The sequence below is a fragment of the Schistocerca nitens genome, chromosome 2 (genome assembly GCF_023898315.1).
Source record: "Schistocerca nitens isolate TAMUIC-IGC-003100 chromosome 2, iqSchNite1.1, whole genome shotgun sequence".
In the NCBI taxonomy this organism is placed as follows: Eukaryota; Metazoa; Arthropoda; class Insecta; order Orthoptera; family Acrididae; genus Schistocerca; species Schistocerca nitens.
In genome coordinates this window covers 689,082,995-689,110,711 of record NC_064615.1, presented here as the reverse complement: position 1 = coordinate 689,110,711, position 27,717 = coordinate 689,082,995, and the positions used below count along the sequence as shown (strand labels likewise).

Genomic DNA, 27,717 nt, shown 5'->3' with positions numbered 1-27,717 from the left:
TTCTGAGCATAGAATTCCAATAAATGCTGTAGTGATTTCAGTTTAATAATTTTGGCGTTACATAATTTCTATGGTTTCATAATTTTGAAATGTTCTGGTCTTGGCAGAGTAATGTACCTAAGAGTGCCCCTAGTAGGAAGGATTCACACAAACGGAAAAAATTAAATTGCAAGAAAAAAATAGGAAAGAAACAAAGAAGGACATCAGAAGATGAAACTGAAGAAGAGAATCATAGCAGTTTTAATGACATATCTGATGGATCATATGATATGGTAAATACGAAGTTTTAACTGTCTTACATTAACAATTTATTAATATTCTGTGTTGGAGTAAAATCAAAGTGTATATGGCATAAAACAGATCATTCTCAATTGCATATGTGTCAGTAATAAATAAACCTTTTGAATTAGTAGCAGCTATTAGCAGTTTCAAATCTGTTGTACACTAGATTGTTGTGGAAACTTATGTTTCATTCTGATTTGTTTTTCTTTATAGTGATGTTTCTGCTTGTGATATTGCTTCCAAATCTTATGCTACATGCCAAAGAGAAACTGCAAAGATCACAGAATACAGGTGGAGCAGAAACTGCTTGGAAATTAATACTACATTTATTAGTTTCACATTATTAAGAAATATGTATACAAATTAAGTTATTTACTAAATATTGTGTAGTGAGTGTTACTGTTATTTATTTTGAAATAATGGGCACCCTTTCAACTAACAGAATTGCTTTTCTTAATTGTATTTAATATTGGTAATGATATGAGTAATGGTAAATATTCACTGTCTAGTAAAGGTGCTGAGCAACTGAAATGCATATAAAAAATAAGTTAAACAACGTAACAAACCAAAGTTGCATCATCTTCATAGAGCAAATGTTAGCCCTTGCCCCCCCCCCCACACACACACACACACACATGTACACAAACAGTGTGTGTGTGTGTGTGGGGGGGGGGGGGGAGAGAGAGAGAGAGAGAGAGAGAGAGAGAGAGAGATTTGCATTCTCCTGATCCAAAATCAAGCCAAAGTGCATGGAGACTATAGTGTATGTGTGAGCAACTCTGAAGAAGAAATAATGTTCAAAATCTGAGCTGTGTATGTGCCTATCAGCTGTCCATGTCCACTACAGAGAAAGTTGTTGTGCCTACTTATTTTACTGTTTTTAGTCTATATTGTTGTATTTCTATGTTGTTAAATGCTGTATAGTTTATATAGAGTCTACAAATGTTTAACTTGTTGCTGTTAACTTTTTATGTTAATATACAGAGAACAGTTGTTACTTGTTATGTTTAGTCGATAGTTGTTTATCTGTTGTCAGTATAGAATGTAATTGGCATTGTGCATGTAACAGTGCAGTTGCTTCACATGTGTCTTACCTCAGTAATAAAAAAATATTTAAATATTCATATATGTGCAGTACTAAATAAGTCTTATCAGTTTCATGTTTCACCATTTCATGTTGTAAACAAGTTATTAAAAAGAAGGTCTATGGTTATGTTACTAGAGAGAACAACAAAGTATTGTACAGCAGTAATGATTGAGAGTTTTACTATGGTAACTCCCATGTAGATATTAATGGCCATACAAAGAAATTTGATTGTACTTTGCACCAGTTATTGCACTCACTTTTTACATATGCTTCCTTCAAGCAATTGGACGAATTTTCTCAGCTGATATTCTAATGTAATATATGGAAATAGGAAGACGCTCAGAATTTCATTGGGGAATGATGAATAAAAATTTAAAAGTAAACAAACATTTTTTACTGCTGTCTCCCTCCCCCCCCCCCCTGCTCCTCCTCCTTCCTCTGCCTCTCTTTCCTTTCCTTTCTTGTCCTTAATTTGTTGTTACATATTCTATTCTGTTGTTTCTATACATGTTATGAAAGACTTGTGAATAAACTGCTGAATACTTATTTCTAGTTCTGCACTATTACTTTAGCAGTACATAACAATATCTTTAGCACATGAGAATTCCCATCATAATCTTACTTAATATGATTTTATTGTTATGGGCATTCTTCATAGGAGCAAGTTAAGTACACACACAAAAATAACAAAATGTGTCTTACAATTAATGAGGTATTCGAGGCTATTTTGCTGTGGGCAGACAGAGAAAGGAAAATCTGCGAACCAGAGCTGCTCGACACAGAATAAAACATCTCACCAATGCTCGTGTAGAAATCATAGCAATGCTCAAGCACTGGTGAAATTGAAAGTTTTCCTGCCATTCATTAAGGACATGACTGACCGCATAGAAAAATCTTAAAAAGGCAGAACGTCGCAGTAATCTACAAATCCATACAGAAGATACAAGATCACCCAAAATCGACCAAGGATGCATGCCAACTGCTGGAAAATGCTGGAATTTCAGGATTCCATATAGTTGGGAGGTGTACTTGGGTACTACAAAAAGAACGGTCAAAGATGAGTAGAAGAGCTCAAGGGCAATTGCGGAAGAGGGGAAATTGACAGATTAGCTGTTATGGAACATGCTTTGCAGCCAGGAGACCAGCACATTCATTTTGATAGGACTCGAGTACTGGCAACCACAAGCGGATACCATAAAAGGCTACACAGAGAGGCCATAGAGATTGTCAAACACCTCAGGAATTTCAGTAGGAAGGAGGAGGGTGTGAAATTGAATGACATTTGGATTCTGATGCTTAAGAATACGTGTGCCAATCTTCCACCATGGGATGATAGCAACAGCAGACGATGGGAGTCAACAATGGCCAATTGCGCTCGCTTATTTAAAACATGTGATGTCATGCAGAAGCTCACAGAAGCAGAATTTTGTTGCCAGTAGCAAACTGTGAATCAGACCTTCAAAATATCCTTCACAGATGGAGGTGAAATCCATTTGACCATGGCATAATAGCCTGGAACATTTTATTAATTGTAACATTTCAGCCTTGAAAGTTTACATTTACAAAATGCATCTTCTAAGCACTTATATATTTTACTTCCAAGCATCCGTGGTGCAAGTGTATTTCCTGAATGTAGAATGTGTGAGATTATTACAGTAATAACCAGAGCCATGCATTGTGCCACATTTACCTGCCTGATACTGGCTGCGGCTGACCACTTCATCATGTTGCCAGCACCGCGAGTAGTCGAGCTCAGCTGTACTTCCCCAGGTTAGGGAAATGACAACACATAAATGATTAGGGCTACCGAACTGTATACACACTCTGCCTATGAGAGTCCAGTATGGAGTGAAGCCACCACATGCGACAGAAAGAGCCTGTAGATGTCACGGCACAGACTCAAAGAGGGCCTGATTATGCTACTGAAAAATGATGAATCTAACACAAAAAAGTACTTACTGTAACATGGAAGTTATTGAATTCAAAGCAAATGGTTTAATAACCCTAATGCTTTTTAATGCTCTACATTTCGCCTGTACCTCATCAAAAGCACTGATGAGGCTTTCACATGGTGGGTAGTTCTAGTATGCAATATTAAAGTATTTTACACTTGAAACTATCTGGCGGATTAAAACTGTGTGCTGGACCAAGACTCGAACTCAGGACCTTTGCCTTTCGCGGGCAAGTGCTCTACCGACTGAGCTACCCAAGCACGACTCACGCTCCGTCCTCACAGCTTTAATTCCACCAGTATCTTGTCTCCTACCTTCCAAACTCCACAGAGGCTCTCCTGCGAACCTTGCAGAACTAGCACCCCTGGAAGAAAGGATATTGCGGAGACACGGCTTAGCCACAGCCTGGGGGATGTTTCTAGAATTTCATTCTACGAGGGCAGTTCAATAAGTAATGCAACACATTTTTTTTCTCGGCCAATTTTGGTTGAAAAAACCGGAAATTTCTTGTGGAATATTTTCAAACATTCCTGCTTCGTCTCGTATAGTTTCATTGACTTCCGACAGGTGGCAGCGCTGTACGGAGCTGTTAAAATGGCGTCTGTAACGGATGTGCGTTGCAAACAACGGGCAGTGATGAGTTTCTTTTGGCGGAAAACCAGGGCATCTCAGATATTCATAGGCGGTTGCAGAATGTCTACGGTGATCTGGCAGTGGACAAAAGCATGGTGAGTCGTTGGGCAAAGCGTGTGTCATCATTGCCGCAAGGTCAAGCAAGACTGTCTGATCTCCCGCGTGCGGGCCGGCCGTGCACAGCTGTGACTCCTGCAATGGCAGAGCGTGCGAACACACTCGTTCGAGATGATCGACGGATCACCATCAAACAACTCAGTGCTCAACTTGACATCTCTGTTGGTAGTGTTGTCACAATTGTTCACCAGTTGGGATATTCAAAGGTTTGTTCCTGCTGGGTCCCTCTTTGTCTAACCGAACACCATAAAGAGCAAAGGAGAACCATCTGTGCGGAATTGCTTGCTCGTCATGTGGCTGAGGGTGACAATTTCTTGTCAAAGATTGTTACAGGCGATGAAACGTGGGTTCATCACTTCGAACCTGAAACAAAACGGCAATCAATGGAGTGGCGCCACACCCGCTCCCCTACCAAGAAAAAGTTTAAAGCCATACCCTCAGCTGGTAAAGTCATGGTTACAGTCTTCTGGGTCGCTGAAGGGGTTATTCTGTTCGATGTCCTTCCCCATGGTCAAACGATCAACTCTGAAGTGTATTGTGCTACTCTTCAGAAATTGAAGAAACGACTTCAGCGTGTTCGTAGGCACAAAAATCTGAACGAACTTCTCCTTCTTCATGACGACGCAAGACCTCACACAAGTCTTCGCACCCGAGAGGAGCTCACAAAACTTCAGTGGACTGTTCTTCCTCATGCACCCTACAGCCCCGACCTCGCACCGTCGGATTTCCATATGTTTGGCCCAATGAAGGACGCAATCCGTGGGATGCACTACGCGGATGATGAAGAAGTTATTGATGCAGTACGACGTTGGCTCCGACATCGACCAGTGGAATGGTACCGTGCAGGCATACAGGCCCTCATTTCAAGGTGGCGTAAGGCCGTAGCATTGAATGGAGATTACGTTGAAAAATAGTGTTGTGTAGGTAAAAGATTGGGGAATAACCTGGTGTATTTCAATGCTGAATAAAACAACCCCTGTTTCAGAAAAAAATGTGTTGCATTACTTATTGAACTGCCCTCGTATTTTACACTTTTCTCTTAATCTGAAAGTTTTCAATGTTGAACTGACTGGCTAAACCCTTCCTTGGAATTCGTTGAGGAGAATCTATGTGCTTTGCATGTGACATAACTTTGAAATCAGGAGCCACAGAAGGTAGAGACAGTTTCAGATTACTTTCAGTGTGAAGTTTGTTTCTGGATTTATTTTTTATATGTGTGTAAGAAGAAAAAGTCTTTTCGCACAGATATGAGTATGAGACAGGTAATAAACTTGTTACCACTTTATTGGATAGTGTAGGAAACTCAGTCTTTACGCTTAACCAGAAACTCATGGGTGACATAGATTTATTTTCTATAACTTGGTCACAGGAAGTTTCAAACTGCTGATCCTTTCAGTTTACATTTCATGTGGATTCAAAAATAGTCTTTTCCCGGTGATTGTGAATCCAGTTATTATTACTAGATAGACCAGGAAAATATTGTTTTAATTTTTTCCAAATCTGTTCATATCTTCCTTAATTTTATTATTGACATTTTCGTCCAAAGTAATTTGAATTTCTTCTAGGAAATCGTGAATGGTATCAAAACACTCAATTTGATCAGAATATAGACAGATTTCCCAAACTACACAGTTTTTAATGAACGATTCATATGGTCTTGCACATTACACAGGTTTGTGTTTGATCCATGAAGTAATGAATTTCAACTGTTGATTTTTAACAACATTTCTGTCAAATAAGCTATTCGGGAGCCAGGCTTTGCCTAGGGAAAGGTATACCTAGTGGGAAAAAGATAGATGTCAAATAATATGAGAAAAATTCTGTTGTGATATAACAATCTTCCATCCGTTTTAGTCAATAAAAAATTTTGAATTCTTAGATTAGAATTATAAAAATTTGCTAATTAGTAGGCTTGTAGGATGACCATTAATAAAATAACTATTTTCACTGCATTGTAAGATGTAGAGGTTTTTCACACTCACACAACAATAAGTTGATTTAATAATTCCAAGCAACAGTGGAGATTTGAGCAACCGTATCGTTGCTGATGTTACAGCCCTCAGCTATTTTAATATAAGACCAAAGGTGAAGCACTTTGTCAGTAAATACTGCGCAAATTAAAAACCTGTTATTAGGCTTACAATCTAAATTATATGTAAACAGGCACATGAAAAGTGAGGCCCAAGTGCTCAGATGATGTTAGTAATAATAGACATACTTTCAAATTATGAGGCTTACTCTCTGACACACATATAAAGCATTCTGCTAAAAAGTGAGATACCAATGCTACATAGTAACTTCATATAGAAACACTTAAAAGTAAACACAGTACACAAAATATTACACACTGTCTACAAGTTCCTATAAATAACAGAGAGAGCTCTCCAAGAGATAAAAAATTTATATAATTTTTTTCGTTTCGGTCAGGTCCTCAGTGATTGATTTGATATGAATTGGAAGATTTTTGATATCTTTTTGAAGCCCATGTTTACATCTCGGATCATGTTCATGATATGCATCATTTATTTTGTAAATTGTGCAATTTATATTGACAAAGCACATAAGTGAAAAAATGTATTGTTATGGCACCTGTTTCAATACATTACAGCAAGAGCATCAAGGGAGGACTCTACTCCTATCTCTGATGATACTCTCTTGTGCCATAAATACTATTTGCTTGTGACTGGTTTTTACCCAGAATATGTGTTATGATGACGATGAATGAATCACTGCCAATGTAAGTGACTGGCGGCCAATGCTAAATAAAAACATACAAATCTCTTCTTTGCATATACAGCAGGTTTGTCAGTGAAGTTTATAAGGAACTGGCTGCATGGTCTGTGCCTACAACAACTAAAATAATTAGAAGTTGTTGGTTAAAAATAGTATATTGTGCTTAACTGGTGGTACAGGAGTCTTCATAGTCAGGAGGAATATAATTACAAACAGAGAGCTATAGAGGCATCACATAGGCCATACTTTAACTAAGCACCTTGTTAGAGGTTGCTTCCTATCAGCTGAAGGTTATACTACTTTCCTATTTGACATTCCAAGCAAGAGTGGCCGAGCACATGCTAGAGACTTGTTTCAAGCCGCGGAGCGGCGCTAGCGGCTCTAATCTCGACTCGTGGGTCCTGTGATACTAGTACAGACCACAGTCGATAACTGCAACCCCTAACAAGTGTTGTATCAAACGTTGATACCACAATATGATTCCATGTAAAATTTTTGATAGCATTCTACAAATGGAGCAAAGCAGCAATGCTAAAAATCAAATAAAAGCAGTCTCGGTTGTATTTTCAGATTTTTTTAATTTTTAGCTGACCATTTTTCAGGTGTTTCCCTGCCATTACGGCTACAGGTGGAGTGAGATCTGTAGAAGTAAGGGTGTCACTCACCTCTTCCTTACTTCTATGAATCTTGCTCTGTCTGTTGCCACCTACAGACAGGATGGTGGAGAAAAGCCTGAAGAAGGTCTGAGGAAAGGGCCCAAACCGGTTGCTACCGAATAAAAATCTGAAAACACAATTGAGACTGTTTTTACTTGATTTTTATGATTACACATTTCATAAGTGAATGGAGATATTCAAGTTATGCAGCTGTGATTGTTTTCAAATCATAAATAGATGTAATTGAGTGAATGAAAAATGCTGCTGAATCTAGAGTTTTATGTAGGTTAAGGATGTTAACAGACCAGGTAAGGTAGCTATTAATATGTAATCCCATGAACTTGGAGGACTCAGCTGTCAATGTTTCTTTGTCAATATATTTTATTATAATATCTATGTGTTTTTTATGTGCTGTGCAAAACTGAATGAAATGAGTCTTGTTAACATTGAGGGACACACCATTTGATATGAACCAATCTAGTGCTGCTTTGAACACAGTGGTAGCAGTGTTCTGTAGATTGCAAGTGGGTACTTTGTCAGTCATAATGGTTGTGTCATCTGCAAATAAGGTGAAGTGTGCTTTTTTGTTACTCCATGGAAGGTCATTGAAGGAAGGAAGATAGGGTTTAACGTCCTGTCAACTTTGAGGTCATTAAAAATGGGGAAGGTCACTGAAGGAGATTGAGAATCATAAGGGATCAAGCACTGAGCCCTGTGATACTCCACATTTCACTGTGCCCCAGTCAGAACAGGCAGGTGCCATTCAACACTACCTTTTGATTTCTGTCATCTAGATATAATTTGATCCGCATCCATTTCTTACCATTCAGGCCATAGTGCTCAATCGTCCCTAGTAGAATTTTGTGATCTTCCCAGTTGAATGCTTTCGATAGATAACAAAAGATTCCAACAGTTGACATTTTATTGTTTATGAATTCTAGGAGTGGGTTAACAAATGAGAAAATGGCCTGTTCAGTTGAAATACCCTTTTCTAATCCACACTGACTGTTATTAAGCATATTTTGTTTATTAAGATGATCAATAATCAGCTTGTTCATAATCTTCTCCAGAATTTTAGAAAGACTTGTTAGCAAAGAAATTGGCTGGTATTTGGAAACCTCAGCTTTATTGCCATTTTTGTCAATTGGTTTGACAGTTGCAGATGTGGTTGATTCAGAGGCTCATTAGATATGTGACAGAGAACTTTAAAAATACACTTACAGCAGTGCTTCATTACTTTGATATATTGCTCACACCAGCACCATTTTTGTTTTTCATTTGTCTAATCACACCTCAATCTCATGTGTTGTGGTATGGATATGTGCATCTAGCCAATTTTGTTCTGCACTGACTTTTTTAGAAGGTTTGTGGCTTCACCCATATCCTCTTTATTATCAGTTTGATCAGCTACAGTCAAAAAATGGTTGTTGAAGATATAGACAAATTCATATTCATCTATCATGCTTTCATTATGACATACTTCAATAATTTCTGTATAAATTGTCTTTATTTTGTTATTTGCACTGTCAATTTCAGTTGTAATGAAGATAACCTCGAATTTTTAATCATATTCTTTAGGATGCTGCGGTATAATTTATATTGCTCCCCATCCCAAAGACCGAGCGAGGTGGCGCAGTGGTTAGACATTGGACTCGCATTCGGGAGGACGACGGTTCAATCCCGCATCCGGCCATCCTGATTTAGGTTTTCCGTGATTTCCCTAAATCACTCCAGGCAAATGCCAGGATGGTTCCTCTGAAAGGACACGGTCGACTTCCTTCCCCATCCTTCCCTAATCCGATGAGACCGATGACCTCGCTGTCTGGTCTCCTTCCCCAAACAACCAAACCAAACCCCATCCCAAAGCTGTATTAGAATTTCTGTGTTGAGTGTAAAGAATTCTCATTGTTTTAGTTGCACAGTGAGCCACATACTGCTGCCAATGCTTTTTGACATTCTCTTAGGGAATAAAGCTTCAAATGAGACAGCAAATTCATTGAGGAACAGGTAAAATTTGTTATTGACATTTTTATCCTGATATAATATGCCCCATTCCAGCTGCTGCAAATTCCTGTTGAGAGGTTACATATTTTCACTGTGGACTGCTTAAAGGATCTATTTATATAACAACTCTTGTTAGTAGGGCTTACACTGTGCATTTTCAACAGCTGGCCATTATGTTCAGAAGAATAATTAAAATTTGTCTTACACATAATATTATGTTATAACAATTGTAATAAAAATATTGTCAGCTGGGCTTATGCAGTGCATTGTCATTTTTGTGGGACAGTTGACAACTGCCATCAGTTTAAAAGAGCTCATTACAGTCTTTTAATCTGTTATACATTATCATTCCACCTTTCTCCTATGTATCTCTAGTGCAGTAAACTGCTGAGTTGTACTTATTTAGTTGGATCTGGTCAGTCCTTTCCTTCATATGATGTTCATTAAAACATAATATATGTGCATTATCTAGTGCATAACTTGCATTTGTGCAGACAGACACCTCGTCAGGTTTGTTTCCTAGACCCATAACATCTTGGTGAAATATACAAAGTTGGTCATTTTCTCTCATGGCACCATTAGTATTAAGCATGTATTTTTCACAGCTCATAAGGAACAATCCATTTTAGAGGAGACAGAGCTGTTGAAAAGGTCCACACTCTGACTCATGCTGCATCATGTTACTAGCTAGTTGTTTCACATTTTGATAAAAATGCTAGATTCATGTTTGATTTTGACTGTTGTAAATTGCAATTAGAGCTTATAAGTAGTGCACTTATAGTTACTTGAGTTACAATAGTCCTGGTACTGACGTCAGATACAGAAAATCCTGTAGAGTTGAGCACTTCCTGATTATTGTGCTTTTGCTTGCCTGTGATGCTGCTAATGATGGTGGAGGCACATCATATGATGATGTACTACAGCAGAGAAAACGCTCTCATACATACAGTCATGGTTTTATTCAAATAAGCTGACATTAAATACAAAGAAAACAAACTGTATACAGTATGGAAGCAAGTGTCAAGGGGAAAATATGTGCCTTATGCTGGATAGCAAACAAATAGAAAAAGTGTGCACCACAAAGTTTCTGGGAATGCGAATTGACCAAGATTTAAACTGGAACGAACACAGTGTATATCTTACTCAGAAACTTAGCTCAGCATGTTTTGCCTTAAGAATAATATCCAAGGTATGCAGCAAAGAATGTATTAGAGCAGTGTATTTCAGTTATTTCCAATCAGTTGCAAGCTATGGCATAAGTTTTTGGGGAAAAACCAGGTCAAGACTAAATGACATTTTTATTATGCAAAAAAGAGCTATTCGTATCATGACACACAGCCCACCACAAACTCACTGTAGACCCTTATTCAGACAACTAAAGATATTTACAATACCATCAATATATATTTTTAAATGCCTGGAAATGATAAGTAAAAATAACTGTGATCTCCAAATCAACTCAAGCTACCATGATCACAATACAAGGCATCGTAAAGACTTCCACATTCCCTATGTATTCCACTTAGGAATAAAGCTTTTAAATGCACTTCCATCTCAAATTAAAGAATTGAAAGGCAAAAATAATTTCAAGCATGAAGTAAAAAAATACTTGATGGAAAAATGCTACTACAGTATAAATGAATACCTGTCTCAGACTGTGGATTGAAACCTGTAGCCTACTTATTTTTTAAAAATTCAGACTAATTTAATGATGTTTTCAACTTTGTAATTATGATACTTAGGAAAAATCTGTTAAATATCCGTAATACATTTTGTGTATATCAGTAACACGTTTTGTGTATAAGGCATAGTTCATTATCTAAAATTGTTTATCGTGAGCACGTACTTTTGTTTTTTGGGTAATAAGTTCTGGTAAACTACTTATGTACTATGTGTATGTAATTTGTTTGCTGTTTGTATATGTTTGTCAATTTATTATGTGTATTTGTTGTTATGTGTTACATGTAATCAAATGACAAATCCTATATCACATGTGTGATCTATTGGATGCCAAATAAATAAATAAATAAAAATGGTCTTTAACTGTTGAAGGTAGTGGAGGGACAAATCCTGATGATGGTTCTTGGGCTACTGTCAGCTAATACAGTTCCCTTTTTTTCCCTAGGAACTGATACACACATTCAAATGGGCCATCTGCTCATATGTTTGAAAAAAAGAATGAAATACTGTATAGTGACAGATACTCTGTTTTGTGGATGTGTTATGAATACTCTGGAGAGTATTACAGCAGGTAGAGCAAACAAGGAAATCGATTCTGCAGATAGTATTTTGATCTCATTCACAAAACAAATTTGAAGATACAGGCAAGCAAAAGAACTGAATTGCTGGTGTATTCACTCATTTACATTATGTAAACCTCATAATGAAAGAGAAACTTCAGTGATGTGGAATGACATAAATTGTACATTAAAAGGCAGAAGCACCCAATGCAGTCCACTCCTGTAAAGTATACTTAACAACAAATTGTAACAAATCTACTCAGATTGTTAAGTATTGGAATTAGTAGTAGTAGTAGTAGTTTATTCATCCAGAGACAATGTACATTGCATGGATTTCATAAAGGGTGAACAATACTCTACACAATACAAATGTGCATAGTAGACTACACAATACACAACATCAGACCACATTGAAATAGCATGTACAACTTCAATTAATTACATTAATGTATGAGAAAGACTTTTTATATGGAATACACAGTTGATATTTAGATAATAATTCTAACACTTTTGTACATATTATTTATTTAGATCATAGCAACAGTAAGATAAAAATTACTATTGGCACAGAGTACATAAATCTAATTGTTTTGTATGAAGCTATTCCAGGTATTCATTGACACTATAATAGCAGTTGATCATTAAAAATTTGAATATTGCTTCTTTAAATGAAGACAATTTTTTTTATTTCTTTTATCTTTACCAGTAATCTGTTATACAATCTACTTCCTTGTATGTTTGTTTGTTTCTGCACCAAAGCCTTGTTAACTCTTTTAATATGAATGTCATTGCACTTTCTTGTGTTATAAGTATGTAGATCCGAGTTGGATTTGAAATTGTCAATATTTCTTTTTACATTACTTACGCTTTTTTGTATATAGAGTCACGGTAGGGGTAGAATATTTAGCTGTTGAAATAATTGCTTTGAAGGAATTAGCCTTGAACTGTTGGTAATTATTCTAACAGCTCATTTTTGTAGAGTGAAGATGGTTTTGTGATTTTTCGTACTATGACCCCAGAAGGTGAGGCCATAGGTAATAGTAGAATGTATATAAGCAAAGTAAACAGATCTGCTACATTCCCTACTACATACAAAGCTAATAACACATAATGCAAAGCAGGCAGAGCTTGACTTATGAGAGAGATACAGGATGTGAGATTTCCAGTCTAAATTTTCGTCTATATGTACACCTAAGAATTTTGTGGTAGCAACTCTCACAATTTCTTTATTTTGTATTCTGAGATCCAGATCAGAGTGTGACTTTGTTTTCCTGTAATGGATATAATTAGTTTTAGAGATATTTATGGCTATTTTTTTCATTTCAAACCAATTTTGCAAATATTCTATAACTGGTTGCAAATGTTGGCAATACCCGGTTTATGTCAGTTACTACAATGTTTGTGTCATCCGCAAACAGGGTTATGTGAGTACCATTTACTGGAATCTTGATATCATTTATGTAAAGAAGAAATAGGAGAGGTCCTAGAACACTCCCCTGCGGTACCCCAATTGGCACAGTATGAATATCCGATCTGTAAACAATACTTTGGTTTTTACAGTTTGTTGTTGCAATTTCTACTACCTGTTTCCTACTATGGAGATATGACTGAAACCACTTTTTTGCCACTCCTCGTATACCAACATATTCTAATTTGTCTAGCAGGATATCACTCAAAATCTCATCAACTGGTTGCATTCCCAAAATGTCATATAAGATCGTTATGCTGAGAAAACTTCATGATAACAAGTTTTTACTTATTTGCTGTGAAGCCGTTATAAGCCTGTTTGCCTTTGTCCATGACTATGCCTTGTATGCATGGTTGTACTGTCAAAAGACACGACAGTTTCTAAACAGTCTTTCAGTGTCCTTGGTAAATTATTTATGTAGGTTAAGAATAGGAGAAGGCCAAAATCCAAAACCATGCAGGACACCACACTTAAGATGGCACTACAAATGATGTTCCATTCTCACTTTATGATTTGTTAATGAGACATTCTGCTTTATACTCTTCACAGTTGAAGGCCTTGGAAAGATAATGAGATTCCAGTCAGATAGTTTTTCTTGTTTAGTTCTAGCAGAAGCAGCATATCTTGCTTTCTCTGTATGTAATAGGAACTGATTAGTTTTTAAATAGTTATCATAAAAATGTGGGTCATATTGTCAAAAAAAATTAGGACATAATTCTCTCCATATCTATTATTGGCTATTACTACTGCAGATTCAAATCTTTTGTGAAATATTCTGTGATTGATTGACTGACTGCATAGATAGCCGAAAGGGGCAAGGGAGGTGGCTGCATATCTGAAGAGTTAGTGTAGTGTAGTGTAGTGTCCAAGATGTTGGGTGGCTGAAAAAGTGATGAATTTGCCTTGTTACATCATCAAAAGAAACCTGAGAATGAACAAGTAATAGTCACAGTTGCTGCATTTTATTTGAAAATAAACAAGACCATACATGCCAGTGAATGAATTGTGTAGTGTAGAAGCCACTTCCAGATCTGCTTAAAACATGATAAAAATTTTATAATATTAAATGGAATAAAAACAGGTGTTGTTATATTTCATAAGTAAAATGGAAAGCATTTTCTTAATACCTGAAATGGAAACTGACTCTTGTATTGCACAAAATACAAATTGCATTTGCCATATACAGTTTTGAAACACCACAAATGATTTATGAACCGGTTTTTCAGTGACCCCTATGCCACATTTTTGGTTAACTAGCTAAAATTATTTAACACTGCAAAATGTTTCAAGGTATATCCTCAACATCAGACAAAAATGTCAATACAACATAAATACATGTAGAATCTTAAAAGCAGCACTATTTTGTCTTGGCATGTGCTGTGACCTTCTCTGTTCATCTGAAATGGCTGTCCTTTTGTGGCACATTCACTTTCACCCATCGCTGTGGCTATCTGGATGTCACTGTCCATTGTTTAAAAACTTATAAGGAATACTTACGCAATGAACTCTCAAATTGCTTCAATGTTCTTGTCTGATTTGGAATCAATTTTAAGACAGTAAAAATTCCATCATTGTTGTGAAGATAAATTTCTTGTAATCTCTCATCAAGAACTATCGCTAGGTTTTCAAATCTATCAGCAAACACCAGTACATATCATAGAAACTTAGTACATTAAGAAGAGTTTGTAAATATACAAGGTTGCCACATAGCAGGTTTGTTTGCTGCACCATTGCCTACATTTAAGGTACATTGATACATATTTCTTTGTATTCAATAGTAGTTTTTACAGTTTGTCAACCAGTAGGCATCAGTAATGGTGAGGCCACAAAAAATGTTAAGTGTTTCGCGCACAGTAAAAAAAAGTTTGGATTAGAAAATATGATGTTCCACAATGAAGATGTGTGCATTTATAATTATGTGCAGTTCCCAGAACATACTATTACATTTTTCAATAGCATGTGTCACAGAAGCCCTCTTAGGGCATTTGACTCTCACATTGAATCTCATTGCTATGTTTGCTTCAATTTCCTTCACACATTTATGTCAAAGAACTTAAGATATTTCTGCACGCAAGAAATCACCAATGTAGTCCAAGATGTTGGGTGGCTGAAAAAGTGATGAATTTGCCTTGTTACATCATCAAAAGAAACCTGAGAATGAACAAGTAATAGTCACAGTTGCTGCATTTTATTTGAAAATAAACAAGACCATACATGCCAGTGAATGAATTGTGTCAGGAGTAGAAAATAACACAATGAAATTAATTTCTCTCATAAATGCTACTATTCAGTCTCATTGCAGGAGAATTAATAAGTGCTTTTTCACCTTGTCCAGTTTGTCTGCATGCTATTGAACTAATCATGGCACTTACTTTAAGACATAGAATGCATTCGATATTATGATCATAGTAACTACCAACTGTTCATTCAGATACTTGTAATGCAAAATTATATTTTATTGAACATAACGCTTTTTTGTTGACTGTTGATTGGGGGGCCCCATATATCTAATACAGTGTGCACATTTAGTCTGCCACTATCTACTGCAAGCATTCATCTACGTTGTGGATTAACTGCATTGATTTGTTCACCATTGATGATCTATTCTAAGGTATTAGTTTGTTCTGTTTGTTGTGTCAGAACTTCAAATTGATTCACCCTGAATTGCTTGAGCTTTTATTTTCTGAACTGCATACTTTAGTGATGTGTCCATTTTTTTGTTACGTATGTGACAGGCAGCCATGTGGAATGAACTTTTGTATAGTCTTTGTCCTTCACCAAATCAGTAATTTGGATGAACTATGATTAATATTGTTTCATAAAATTATAAGCAAACAGCCAGACGTCAGTATCATCTGCCACGATATTTCAGTATAGTCTTCTAGCCATCTACAGCCGCATACTGGCAACAGTAGACTTAGTTCATCTACAGCTACATACATTATTTATAGGCCTTCTTATAGAGCCCTGCGGAGAGTATCTTGTACCACTAATAGTCATTTCCTAAGTTGTTCGATTCGCAAATAGAGCTAGGGAAAAACAACTGTCTATATGTGTCTGTATGAGCCCTAATTTCTCTTAATTTCATTGTCCTTATGCAAAACGCATGTTGGTGGCAGTCTTCCAACGATTCCCAATTCAGTTCACGAAGCACCTCAGTAACACTCAGATGTTGATCGAATCTACTAACAGCTTGCTACCGAACTGCTTCAATGTCATCTTTTAATCTGACCTGGTGGGGATCTCAAATACTTGAGCAGTACTCTCAAGAATAGGTCACTTAAGTTGTGATGTTTGTCTGCTTTATTTCTTAATTGATAGCCCTCAGTGTCAACATACTGCATTATTATACTGGCTGAAAATTGGGAAAGGGGGGGAGGGGGGGTGGAAGTTCAACACTGAATGATGTAGCCAACAGTTGCACAGTTGTGTTTCACAATTCTCTTTATTTTCACTGTTTACAACCCCCCAATATTACACAATTATGTGGCCAGTTCACTATTGGTAAACGTTGATAAGCCTCATTAATAGGTTGCAGGCAACATCAGCATACTGCTACAATAGTTCATTGTTGAATGTCTATGAGCAAAAAACACCTAACCGCACAGTTCTTGCAGAATAATACGGTAAGTGTGATACTATTTTTCAAATAAATTAAACAGACAATGTTATTAATTGTTATAACACATGGCCTATTTGTGTTACACTTATTCCACTGTTAAGCTGATGCATTGTTGTTATTCTAATCAATATATGTTTCACGTCTGAAAACTGAATACATCAATTTTTGTTTAAATAATGAAATTAACAGATATAGTTATACAAACAATACTTTTGACAAACCTGGTAATTATTTTGGAATTAATTAAGGGTTGGCTTTGCTGATATGTTTTCGAATAGAGCCAAATAAATACTTTAAGAATCCTAGTAGTTCTTCTTCCAAATGTTTATAATTAGTATAGAATTTATATTTCTTTATAAGTCAACAGTAGAATCAAAGTCAAGAAACAATTACTGATTTCACCCTATAGCAAAAGATATTAACTAGTAATGGCCAAAATAAATTAGGAAATTAATTACATACACAAAACTAATCACAAAATTAGACCTTAAGACAGAGGGCCAACCTTTCTCTTTTATGGCAATGCAGGTTATACTCATGCATACTAATGGTAATTAGGCAAAAATGAATTTAAGGAGGCAGATGGCAATACGAGAGTAAGTAAAAAGATCCCAGTGTTCTATAGGTAGTCTCCTTTGTAGATGAGATGGACTTTCCTGAAACACTCCCAATAAACTGAAAACACTCTCAATAAAAGTAAGTCGACCATTCATCTTCTTTACTACCACCCTTATGTATTCATTCTATAATATTTAATTGACATGAATGTGTCAGGCAGTACACTAATAACGCTTTGAATTCAAATATTACAGGATTGTTTTTCCTACTCATCTACATTAAATTACAATTTTCTGCATTTAGAACAAGCTGCCATTGATGACATCAACTAGAAATTCTGTGTAAGTAATTGTGTATCCTCCTACAGACATTTAATCACTCTACAGCGTCATCAGCAAACAGCTGCATGTTGCGACTCACCCTGTCTATCAGATCATGTATGTATAAAATAGAAAGAAACATTCCACATGGGAAAAATATATTAAAAACAAAGATTCCATGACTTACCAAACGGGAAAGCGCTGGTAGATAGGCACAATAAAAAAACACACAAACACACACACAAAATTTCAAGCTTTCGCAACCCACGATTGCTTCGTCAGGAAAGAGGGAAGGAGAGGGAAAGATGAAAGGATGTGGGTTTTAAGGGAGAGGGTAAGGAGTCATTCCAATCCCGGGAGCGAAAAGACTTACCTTAGGGGGAAAAAAGGACAGGTATACACTCGCACACACACACATATCCATCCACACATATACAGACACAAGCAGATATATTTAAAGGCAAAGAGTTTGGGCAGAGATGTCAGTCAGCCTCGACTGACATCTCTGCCCAAACTCTTTGCCTTTAAATATGTCTGCTTGTGTCCGTATAAGTGTGGATGGATATGTGTGTGTGTGTGCGAGTGTATACCTGTCCTTTTTTCCCCCTAAGGTAAGTCTTTTCGCTCCCGGGATTGGAATGACTCCTTACCCTCTCCCTTAAAACCCACATCCTTTCATCTTTCCCTCTCCTTCCCTCTTTCCTGACGAAGCAACTGTGGGTTGCGAAAGCTTGAAATTTTGTGTGTGTGTTTGTGTGGTTTTTTATTGTGCCTATCTACCAGCGCTTTCCCATTTGGTAAGTCATTGAATCTTTGTTTTTAATAGATCATTTATGTATATAGAGAACAAGGGGCGTCCTATCACACTTCTCCGGCCCACTGCTCATGAGACTCTTGTCTCTGATGAACAACTGCCATCAAGGACCATACTGAGTTCTAATACTTATAAAAAAGTCTTTGAGACAGTCATATATCTGGGAACCTATTCTTTATGGTCAAACCTTCATTAACAGTATCCAGTGAGGCACCATGTCAAACTTTTTCTGGACATGTAGGAATTTGGAACCTGCCTGTTGTCATTCGTCCATGGTTCACAGCATAAAGAGGAGCTGGCCACAGTTTGTGAACAGCTGAAGAGGGTTATGGTCATGGTCAGCTGTCTGCAGCCTGCTGCCTCAGGCTGTAATGGCAGCAGAGCAACTGACGTACCGCATGTAACACCTTAGGCATCACTTGTTTCACCCATTATCTCTGCTGTCGAGACACTTTCCAGTGTACCCAACACAAGGGATCCGCACACATTGTTGAGTAAATGACAGCTTGTTATACAGTTGTATATTTGAGATGGAGTGTCAGTGTGGAGGCTGGCTGTCTGACCTCGCCCATTAACCCTGAGTTGATAGGTGGCCACCCTTTCAGCAGGGTCTGAGCAGACAAACAGCAATGTTAGGCGTGCTTTGGAACTTCTTCAGAAAATAACGTTCAGGGCCATAAATAATTCTAATGAGCACTCGATGTGCCTGCATTGTGCATTACCTGGGGGGGGAAGGGGGGGGCTAATTTGATATGTTGAGGATGCCCTGTATGCAGCTATTTAAAGTGCAGTAGTCTGCAAGTCGTTGCTCATGTTGTCACCATTTGCTCATGCCACTTGGGTTTTGAGAACATCATCATTTCCTACAGGCGACTGCCAGAAGTGGTGAAGACTGCTGTCCTTTTTGGGGGGATGCAAGTAGAGTTCACAATTTGCAGCATGATACTCAGAGTCGATCAGGCCCATTGGTTTGAAGTCGAATGTACGGTCTCAACCAGAGGCTCCGCCAATTCTGTGACAGTCATGGCTGCAGATTTCTGGACCTGTGTTACAGGGTGCAGAGATGTAGGTCAGAGATGCACTCCACAAAGGAAGCATCTAGCCATGTAGTGGGGTGCTCGTGAAGTGTGCATGGGGTTTTTTGGGCTAGGTGCTAGTGCGGTCCTCTGATGAACACTCGCCAGTTGATATGCAGAGAGTGAAATCAGATTGCATAAAATGTAGAAATACTTCAACTGTCAAAATTTGAATATTGAACTGTGGAAGCATTTGTAACAACTTTCCTTAGTTTACTGCCCTCCAGGAAATTTATTATTCTCAGAACTGAGAGCTGGCTGAAACCCAAAGTAGAAAGCTCTGAGATACTTGGCGATTCATGGACAGATTATATGCCATAGGAGGGGGAGGATTCATTGCACTTGATAAAAATATTGTGTCTATTGAGGTTGAATTTGAGTGTGGCAGTGAAGTTATCTAGATACGCATACAGATCTATGTGAAACCAACTTGACTTTTTACTGGCCACCTGATTCTGCTGTGACACTTTTAGAATCATTTGAGGTAAGTCTACAGTCAATATCGTGGAAATATCCAGATTGTGCAGTATTTGTTGGAGGGGACTTTAACCCACCAAGTATATACTGGAAAATCTATGGATTCAGTACAGCTGGCATGGATAGACAGTCTTTTGAAATACTTATGAGCTCTTTTGTCGAAAATTGCCTTGAACAAGCCACACACACTGGAATTATTTTAGACCTTGTAGCTACAAGCAGGCTTGACCTTATCAAAATTTCAGCAGAGAAAAAGGGATTAGTGATCATGGTCTCATCATAATAACAATGGTTACTGAAGTTAATAAATCTGTCAAGAATGCCAGGAGATTGTTTCTGCTAGAAAAAGCAAATAACCAGTTGACAGCAGCCCACTTATACAATGAGTGGACATCATTTAGCTCCAGCATGATGGATGTAGATGGATTATGGGCACAATTTAAACTGAATGTACATCATGCTCTGGAGACATTTGTACCAAGAAATTGGATTATGGATGGAAAAGACCTTCGGTAGTTTAATAATCAAATTCTGAACATGCTGATGAAGTAAAAGAGTGCATCAAATGTTGACAGGCCAAATTCAGTTTAAATTCATGCATCCATAAGAAAAACAACGCACTAAACATACAACTTCCATCATCATACTTCAGCGTAAGATCTTGCGACAACCCGAGAAATTTCTGGTCAGAAGTAAAAATCACGAAGCAGGCTGAAGGCTTCTGTCCAGTCACTTGTCAACCATTCTTGAGTGGCGATAGAAGACAGGAAAAGGAAAGCTGAAGTTTTAAATTTCACTTTCAAGAAATCATTCACACAAGAGGATTGTACAAACATACAGTTGTTTGATTGTCATACTTACTCCCAGATGGAGTACATAGAAATTGGCATCCATGACGTAGAGAAGCAACTGAAAGAGTTGCAAACAAATAAGTCACCAGGTCTAGATGGAATACTAATTCAGTTTTACAGAGGGTACTCTGTGGCATTGGCCCCTTGCTTATCCTGCATTTATTGCAAATCTCTCACCCAGTAAAACGTCCCAAGCGAACAGAAAAAGTGCATGTGACTCCTGTATATAAGAAAGGTAAAAAAACTGACCTGCATAATTACAGACTAATATCATTAACATCAGCTTGCTACCAAATTCTTGAACACATTCTGAATTTGAATATAATACCTTTCCTTGAGACAGAAAAGCTTCTGTCCACATAGCAGAACGGATTTATGAAGCATCACTCGTACAAAATTCAGCTTGCGCTTTTCTCTCATGACATTCTGCAAACCACAGATTGAAGGCGAAAGGTAGGTTCCATATCCCCAAATTTCCATAAAGCATTTGACATGGTGCCCCACTGCATATTGGTGACAAAGGTCCAAACCTATGGGTTAGCTTCCCAGATATGTGAGTGGCTCAAAGACTATTTTAGTAATAGTGATCCTCGAGGATGAGTGTTCATCAAAGACAAAGGTGTTGTCAGGAGTGACCCAGGGAAGGGTGATAGGACCAATTTTATTCTCTCTCCATATATAAATGATCTGACAGACAGGGTGAGCTGTTTGCTGATGACACTGTGGTGTACTGGAACATGTCTTCATTGAATAAGTGTAGAAATATACATCTAAAAACAAAGATGATGTGACTTACCGAACGAAAGCGCTGGCAGGTCGATAGACACACAAACAAACACAAACACACACACAAAATTCAAGCTTTCGCAACAAACTGTTGCCTCATCAGGAAAGAGGGAAGGAGAGGGAAAGACGAAAGGATGTGGGTTTTAAGGGAGAGGGTAAGGAGTCATTCCAATCCCGGGAGCGGAAAGACTTACCTTAGGGGGACGGGTATACACTCGCACACACACACATATCCATCCACACATATACAGACACAAGCAGACATCTCACAAGCTGGTCTTTAAATACGTCTGCTTGTGAGATGTCTGCTTGTGTCTGTATATGTGTGGATGGATATGTGTGTGTGTGCGAGTGTATACCCGTCCCCCTAAGGTAAGTCTTTTCGCTCCCGGGATTGGAATGACTCCTTACCCTCTCCCTTAAAACCCACATCCTTTCGTCTTTCCCTCTCCTTCCCTCTTTCCTGATGAGGCAACAGTTTGTTGCGAAAGCTTGAATTTTGTGTGTGTGTTTGTGTTTGTTTGTGTGTCTATCGACCTGCCAGCGCTTTCGTTCGGTAAGTCACATCATCTTTGTTTTTAGATATATTTTTCCCACGTGGAATGTTTCCCTCTATTATATTGATTTCTGTAGAAATATACAAGATGACTTAGACAAAATTTTTAGTTGGTGTGCTAAATGGCAGTTTGCACTAAATGTAGAAAAATGTAAGTTAACGCAGATGAATAGGAGAAATAGACCTGTGATGTTCGAATACAGCATTGATACAATACAGCGTGACAGAGTCACTTCAATTAAATATCTAGGCATGATGGTGTAAAATGATATGAAATGGAATGAGCACATCAGGTTGGTAGTAGGCAAGGCAAATGGTTGACTTCATTTTATTGGGAGAATTTTGGGAAAGTGTAGCTCATCCATAAAGGAGACAGCATATAGAACACTAGTGCAACACATTCTTGAGTACTGTCCAAGTGTTTAGGATCCCCAACAGCTCAGATTAAAGGGAGACATTGAAGTAATGCAGAGCAGGCTGCTGAAGTTTTTACTGGCAGATTCAATCAGCATGCAGATATTACACAGATGCTTTATGAACTCAAATGGGAATCCTCAGTGAGAAGGCAATGTTCTTCCACAAGGCACTATTGCACGGAGTTAGAGAACCAGCTTAGGAGGCCAACTGCAGAAATAATCTACTGCCACCAACATACATTTCGTGTAAGGACCATGAAGATAAGGTGTGAGAAATTAGGGCCCATACAGAGGCTTTTGGATAGCCGTTTTTCTCTTGCTCTATTTACAAGTGGAGCAGAATAGGAAATGATGTGTAGTGGTACAAGGTACCCTCCACTATGCACCACACAGTGGTTTACAGAGTATATATGTAGATGCAGATATTGTGCAGAAAAGGGGAAGCCAATTTCTGCATGAGTAGTGCTCTGCAGATGATGAAGAAATTGATGAAATGTATGATGAGATAAAAGAAATTATTCATGTAGTGAAGGGAGGCGAAAATTTAATAGTCATGGGTGATTGGAAATCGAGAGTAGGAAAAGGGAGAGAAGGAAACATAGTAGGTGAATATGGATTGGGAGTAAGAAATGAAAGAGGAAGCCGTCTGGTAGAATTTTGCACAGAGCATAACTTAATCATAGTTAACACTTGGTTCAAGAATCATAAAAGAAGGTTGTATACATGGAAGAATCCTGGAGATACTAAAAGGTATCAGATAGATTATATAATGGTAAGACAGAGATTTAGGAACCAGGTTTTAAATTGTAAGACATTTCCAGGGGCAGATGTGGACTCTGACCACAATCTATTGGTTATGAACTGCATATTAAAACTGAAGAAACTGCAAAAAGGTGGGAATTTAAGGAGATGGGACCTGGATAAACTGACTAAACCAGAGGTTGTACAGAGTTTTAAGGAGAGCATAAGGGAACAATTGCCAGAAGGGAACAATTGACAGGAATGGGGGAAACAAATACAGTAGAAGAAGAATGGGTAGCTCTGAAGGATGAAGTAGTGAAGGCAGCAGAGGATCAAGTAGGTAAAAAGACGAGGGCTAGTAGAAATCCTTGGGTAACAGAAGAAATATTGAATTTAATTGATGAAAGCAGAAAATATAAAAATGCAGTAAATGAAGCAGGCAAAAAGGAATGCACACGTCTCAAAAATGAGATCGACAGGAAGTGCAAAATGGCTAAGCTGGGATGGCTAGAGGACAAATGTAAGGATGTAGAGGCTTATCTCACTAGGGGTAAGATAGATACTGCCTACAGGAAAATTAAAGAGACCTTTGAAGAAAAGAGAACCACTTGCATGAATATCAAGAGCTCAGATGGAAACCCAGTTCTAAGCAAAAAGGGAAAGCAGAAAGGTGGAAGGAGTATGTAGAGAGTCTATACAAGGGGGATGTACTTGAGGACAATATTATGGAAATGGAAGAGGATGTAGATGAAGATGAAGATGAAATGGGAGATACGATACTGTGTGAAGAGTTTGACAGAGTACTGAAAGACCTGAGTCGAAACAAGGCTCCGGGAGTAGACAACATTCCATTAGAACTACTGACGGCCTTGGGCGAGCCAGTCCTGACAAAACTCTACCATCTGGTGAGCAAGATGTATGAGACAGGAGAAATACCCTCAGACTTCAAGAAGAATATAATAATTCCAATCCAAAAGAAAGCAGGTGTTGACAGATGTGAAAATTACCGAACTATCAGTTTAATAAGTCACAGCTGCAAAATACTAACGCAAATTCTTTACAGACGAATGGAAAAACTGGTAGAAGATGACCTCGGGGAAGATCAGTTTCGATTCCGTAGAAATGTTGGAACACGTGAGGCAATACTACCTTACGACTTATCTTAGAAGAAAGATTAAGGAAAGGCAAACCTATGTTTCTAGCATTTGTAGACTTAGAGAAAGCTTTTGTCAATGTTGACTGGAGTACTCTCTTTCAAATTCTAAAGGAGGCAGGGGTAAAATACAGGGAGCGAAAGGTTATTTACAATTTGTACAGAAACCAGATGGCAGTTATAAGATTCGAGGGGCACAAAAGGGAAGCAGTGGTTGGGAAGGGAGTGAGACAGGGTTGTAGTCTCTCCCCGATGTTATTCAATCTGTATACTGAGCAAGCAGTAAAGGAAACAAAAGTAAATTTGGAGTAGGAATTAAAATCCATGGAGAAGAAATAAAAACTTTGAGGTTCGCCGATGACATTGTAATTCTGTCAGAGACAGCAACGGACTTGGAAGAGCAGTTGAATGGAATGGACAGTGTCTTGAAAAGAGGATATAAGATGAACATCAACAAAAGCAAAACGAGGATAATGGAATGTAGTCGAATTGAGTCGGGTGATGCTGAGGGAATTAGATTAGGAAATGAGACACTCAAAGTAGTAAAGGAGTTTTGCTATTTGGGAAGCAAAATAACTGATGATGGTCAAAGTAGAGAGGATATAAAATGTAGACTGGCAATGGCAAGGAAAGCGTTTCTGAAGAAGAGAAATTTGTTAACATTGAGTATAAATTTAAGTGTCAGGAAGTTGTCCTGAAAGTATTTGTATGGAGTGTAGCCATGTATGGAAGTGAAACATGGATGATAAACAGTCTGGAAAGAAGAGAATAGAAGCTTTCAAAATGTGGTACTACAGAAGAATGCTGAAGATTAGATGGGTAGATCACATAACTAATGAGGAGGTATTGAATAGAATTGGGGAGAAGAGTAGTTTGTGGCACAACTTGACAAGAAGAAGGGATCGGTTGGTAGGACATGTTCTGAGGCATCAAGGGATCACATATTTATCATTGGAGGGTAGTGTGGAGGGTAAAAATCGTAGAGGGAGACCAAGAGATGAATACACTAAGCAGATTCAGAAGGATGTAGGTTGCAGTAAGTACTGGGAGATGAAGAAGCTTGCACAGGATAGAGTAGCATGGAGAGCTGCATCAAACCAGTCTCAGGACTGAAGACCACAACAACATCAGTGCTTTCTAAGCCCATTCTGATTGAGGACAGAAGTTTTTATGTAAAAAGGAAATTTATTATACTCGAACTTAGAATATGTCCAAAACCTCTGCAGCATACCGATGTTAAAGATATGGGTATGTAATTTTGTGGGTGTGTTCTTTTACCTTTCTTACTTACAAAAGTCACCCGTGCTTTTCCAAGTTGCATGGGACTTTGTACTGGACGAAAGACTTGCGCTAAATGCAATCTAATCAAGGGGCTAGAGCCATAGAGCACTCTGTGAAAAATCGAACTGGGATTCCATCCAGTCCTGGCAAATGATTTGTTTTCAATGCATGCATTGTGAGCTGCACTGCAGAACTTCCCACTAGTTTTCAGTGATCTCAACATGGAGTCTCCACATTTCTATGCAACAGCAGCCTACAAATATGACAATCAACTGCATGCTTGTATAATGCTTCATTCTTCCATGATTTGGTCATTGGAACGTTGTTGCTATAAAGTTCATCCCACACAAGTTGTTCGAGCTCAGAGAGCAAGTGTCTTGTGGGATTATCCCTGTCATATGATTCAAATCTATTGTGACTGGAATCATATGAGCATACAATTTGATGTGTCACCACATATGCCGTTCTTTCAAAGTAGTGTGAGAGGTTGTGGGAAGAACTGAATAATTAGGATTTTGCCTCCTTAATTTTGGTATGTCTGAGATGGTGACAGTGAATGAGATGCCTTCAAAATTATAATGCCCATAGATGTTAGTTGTTTCATTTGTATCTGTATGATATGTGTGTTTTGGACAATTTCTATCACAAGTCATAAGTGACTACACAAAGCAGTACTTATCATCTTTTTTTGTATTCTGGACATTAATACATACCCCTTTAGTGGCAACAACTGGAGGAAGAGGAATTTAACTGGACCCCCATTAACTGAATTGAAGACATGTGAGTATATAAGGTCTGTTCAAAAAGTAAGGTGCCTTTATATTTTTATGAAAAAATATATATTTATTCATCAATATTCATGTTGTCCCCTTCAAAGTAATCCTCCTCAGATACACTACACTTGTGCCAATGCTTCTTCCAATCCTCAAACCACTTCTCATAAGCACTTTTTGGTACAGCCTTGAGTACTTCCAAATCTTCATCCTTTCAAAGGTCTCTTCAGTTCTGGGAACAGTAAAAAGACGTAGGAGGCCAAATCCAGTGAATATGGGGGCTGAGGTATTACCATCGTGTTGTTTTTGGCCAAAAAATCTCCCACAAGCAACAATGAATGAACAGGTCATTGTCGTGATGCAAAATACATGAATTGTTTTCCACAATTTCGGACGTTTTTTGCTTATTGCTTCTCGCAAACGGTGCATAATGTCAAGGTAATACCCCTTATTGACGGTACAACCTTGAGGAAAAAATTCATGATGCACTACTCCACAGTAATTGAAAAAAAAACAGCGAGCAAAACTTTCACATTTGATCAAACTTGGCGTGTTTTTTTCAGTCTTCGCTCACTGAGATGCTTCCATTGAGATGATTGGGCTTTGGTTTCAATGTCATAACCATAAACCCATGTTTCATCACCCGTTATGACCCATTTGAGCAAATCACAATCATAATTGACATCATTCAAGAGCTACTGAGTGAAGCTCATGTGGTGGTTCTTCTGATCAAAATTAAGAAGTTTTGAAACAAACTTCACTGACATACATCTCATACCCAAAAAATCCAAAAAAATTGCATGACGTGAGCCAGCCGATATGCTTCTTTTATGGTAATTCAACAATTTCCCAAAACAATTTTCTTCACTGCTGTGACATTATCATCTGTTGTTGATGCGCTGGGACATCCAGAGCAATGTTCATCATTGGTATCTTCTTGGCCACCTTGGAAGAGCTTATCCACTTGTAAACTTTTTTTTTTTTTTTTTACTTAGAGGAGACTCACCATATGCCACCGTCAAGATTTCAAGTGTTTTAGAGCAACCGTATGCCACTGTCAAGATTTCAAGTGTTTTAGAGCATTTGATTCCATTTTTCACACAAAATTTGATGCAAATTCT

At 37.9% G+C, this 27,717-nt stretch overlaps 1 protein-coding gene and 1 long non-coding RNA gene across 4 annotated transcripts in view; one reads left to right on the top strand and one right to left on the bottom strand.

The window, feature by feature from the left end:
• Positions 1 to 622, top strand: part of LOC126236845 (nipped-B protein-like) — a 101,144-nt gene extending 100,522 nt beyond the window's left edge. Inside the window, exons 5-6 of the mRNA XM_049946450.1 lie at positions 108 to 272; positions 496 to 622. Of these exons, the coding sequence (XP_049802407.1) occupies positions 108 to 272; positions 496 to 498 (168 nt within the window). The 3' untranslated portion in view covers positions 499 to 622. The remainder of the gene's footprint in view (positions 1 to 107; positions 273 to 495) is intronic.
• LOC126236846 (uncharacterized) overlaps positions 1 to 27,717 on the bottom strand; it is a 117,868-nt gene that overhangs the window by 29,674 nt on the left and 60,477 nt on the right. Inside the window, exon 3 of one of the 3 annotated variants that reach the window (XR_007544993.1) lies at positions 15,037 to 15,279. The exons of the other annotated variants lie outside the window; for them this stretch is intronic. This is a non-coding gene — a long non-coding RNA (uncharacterized LOC126236846). Of the gene's footprint in view, positions 1 to 15,036; positions 15,280 to 27,717 lie in introns of those variants that run through there. 3 annotated transcript variants of the gene reach the window in all.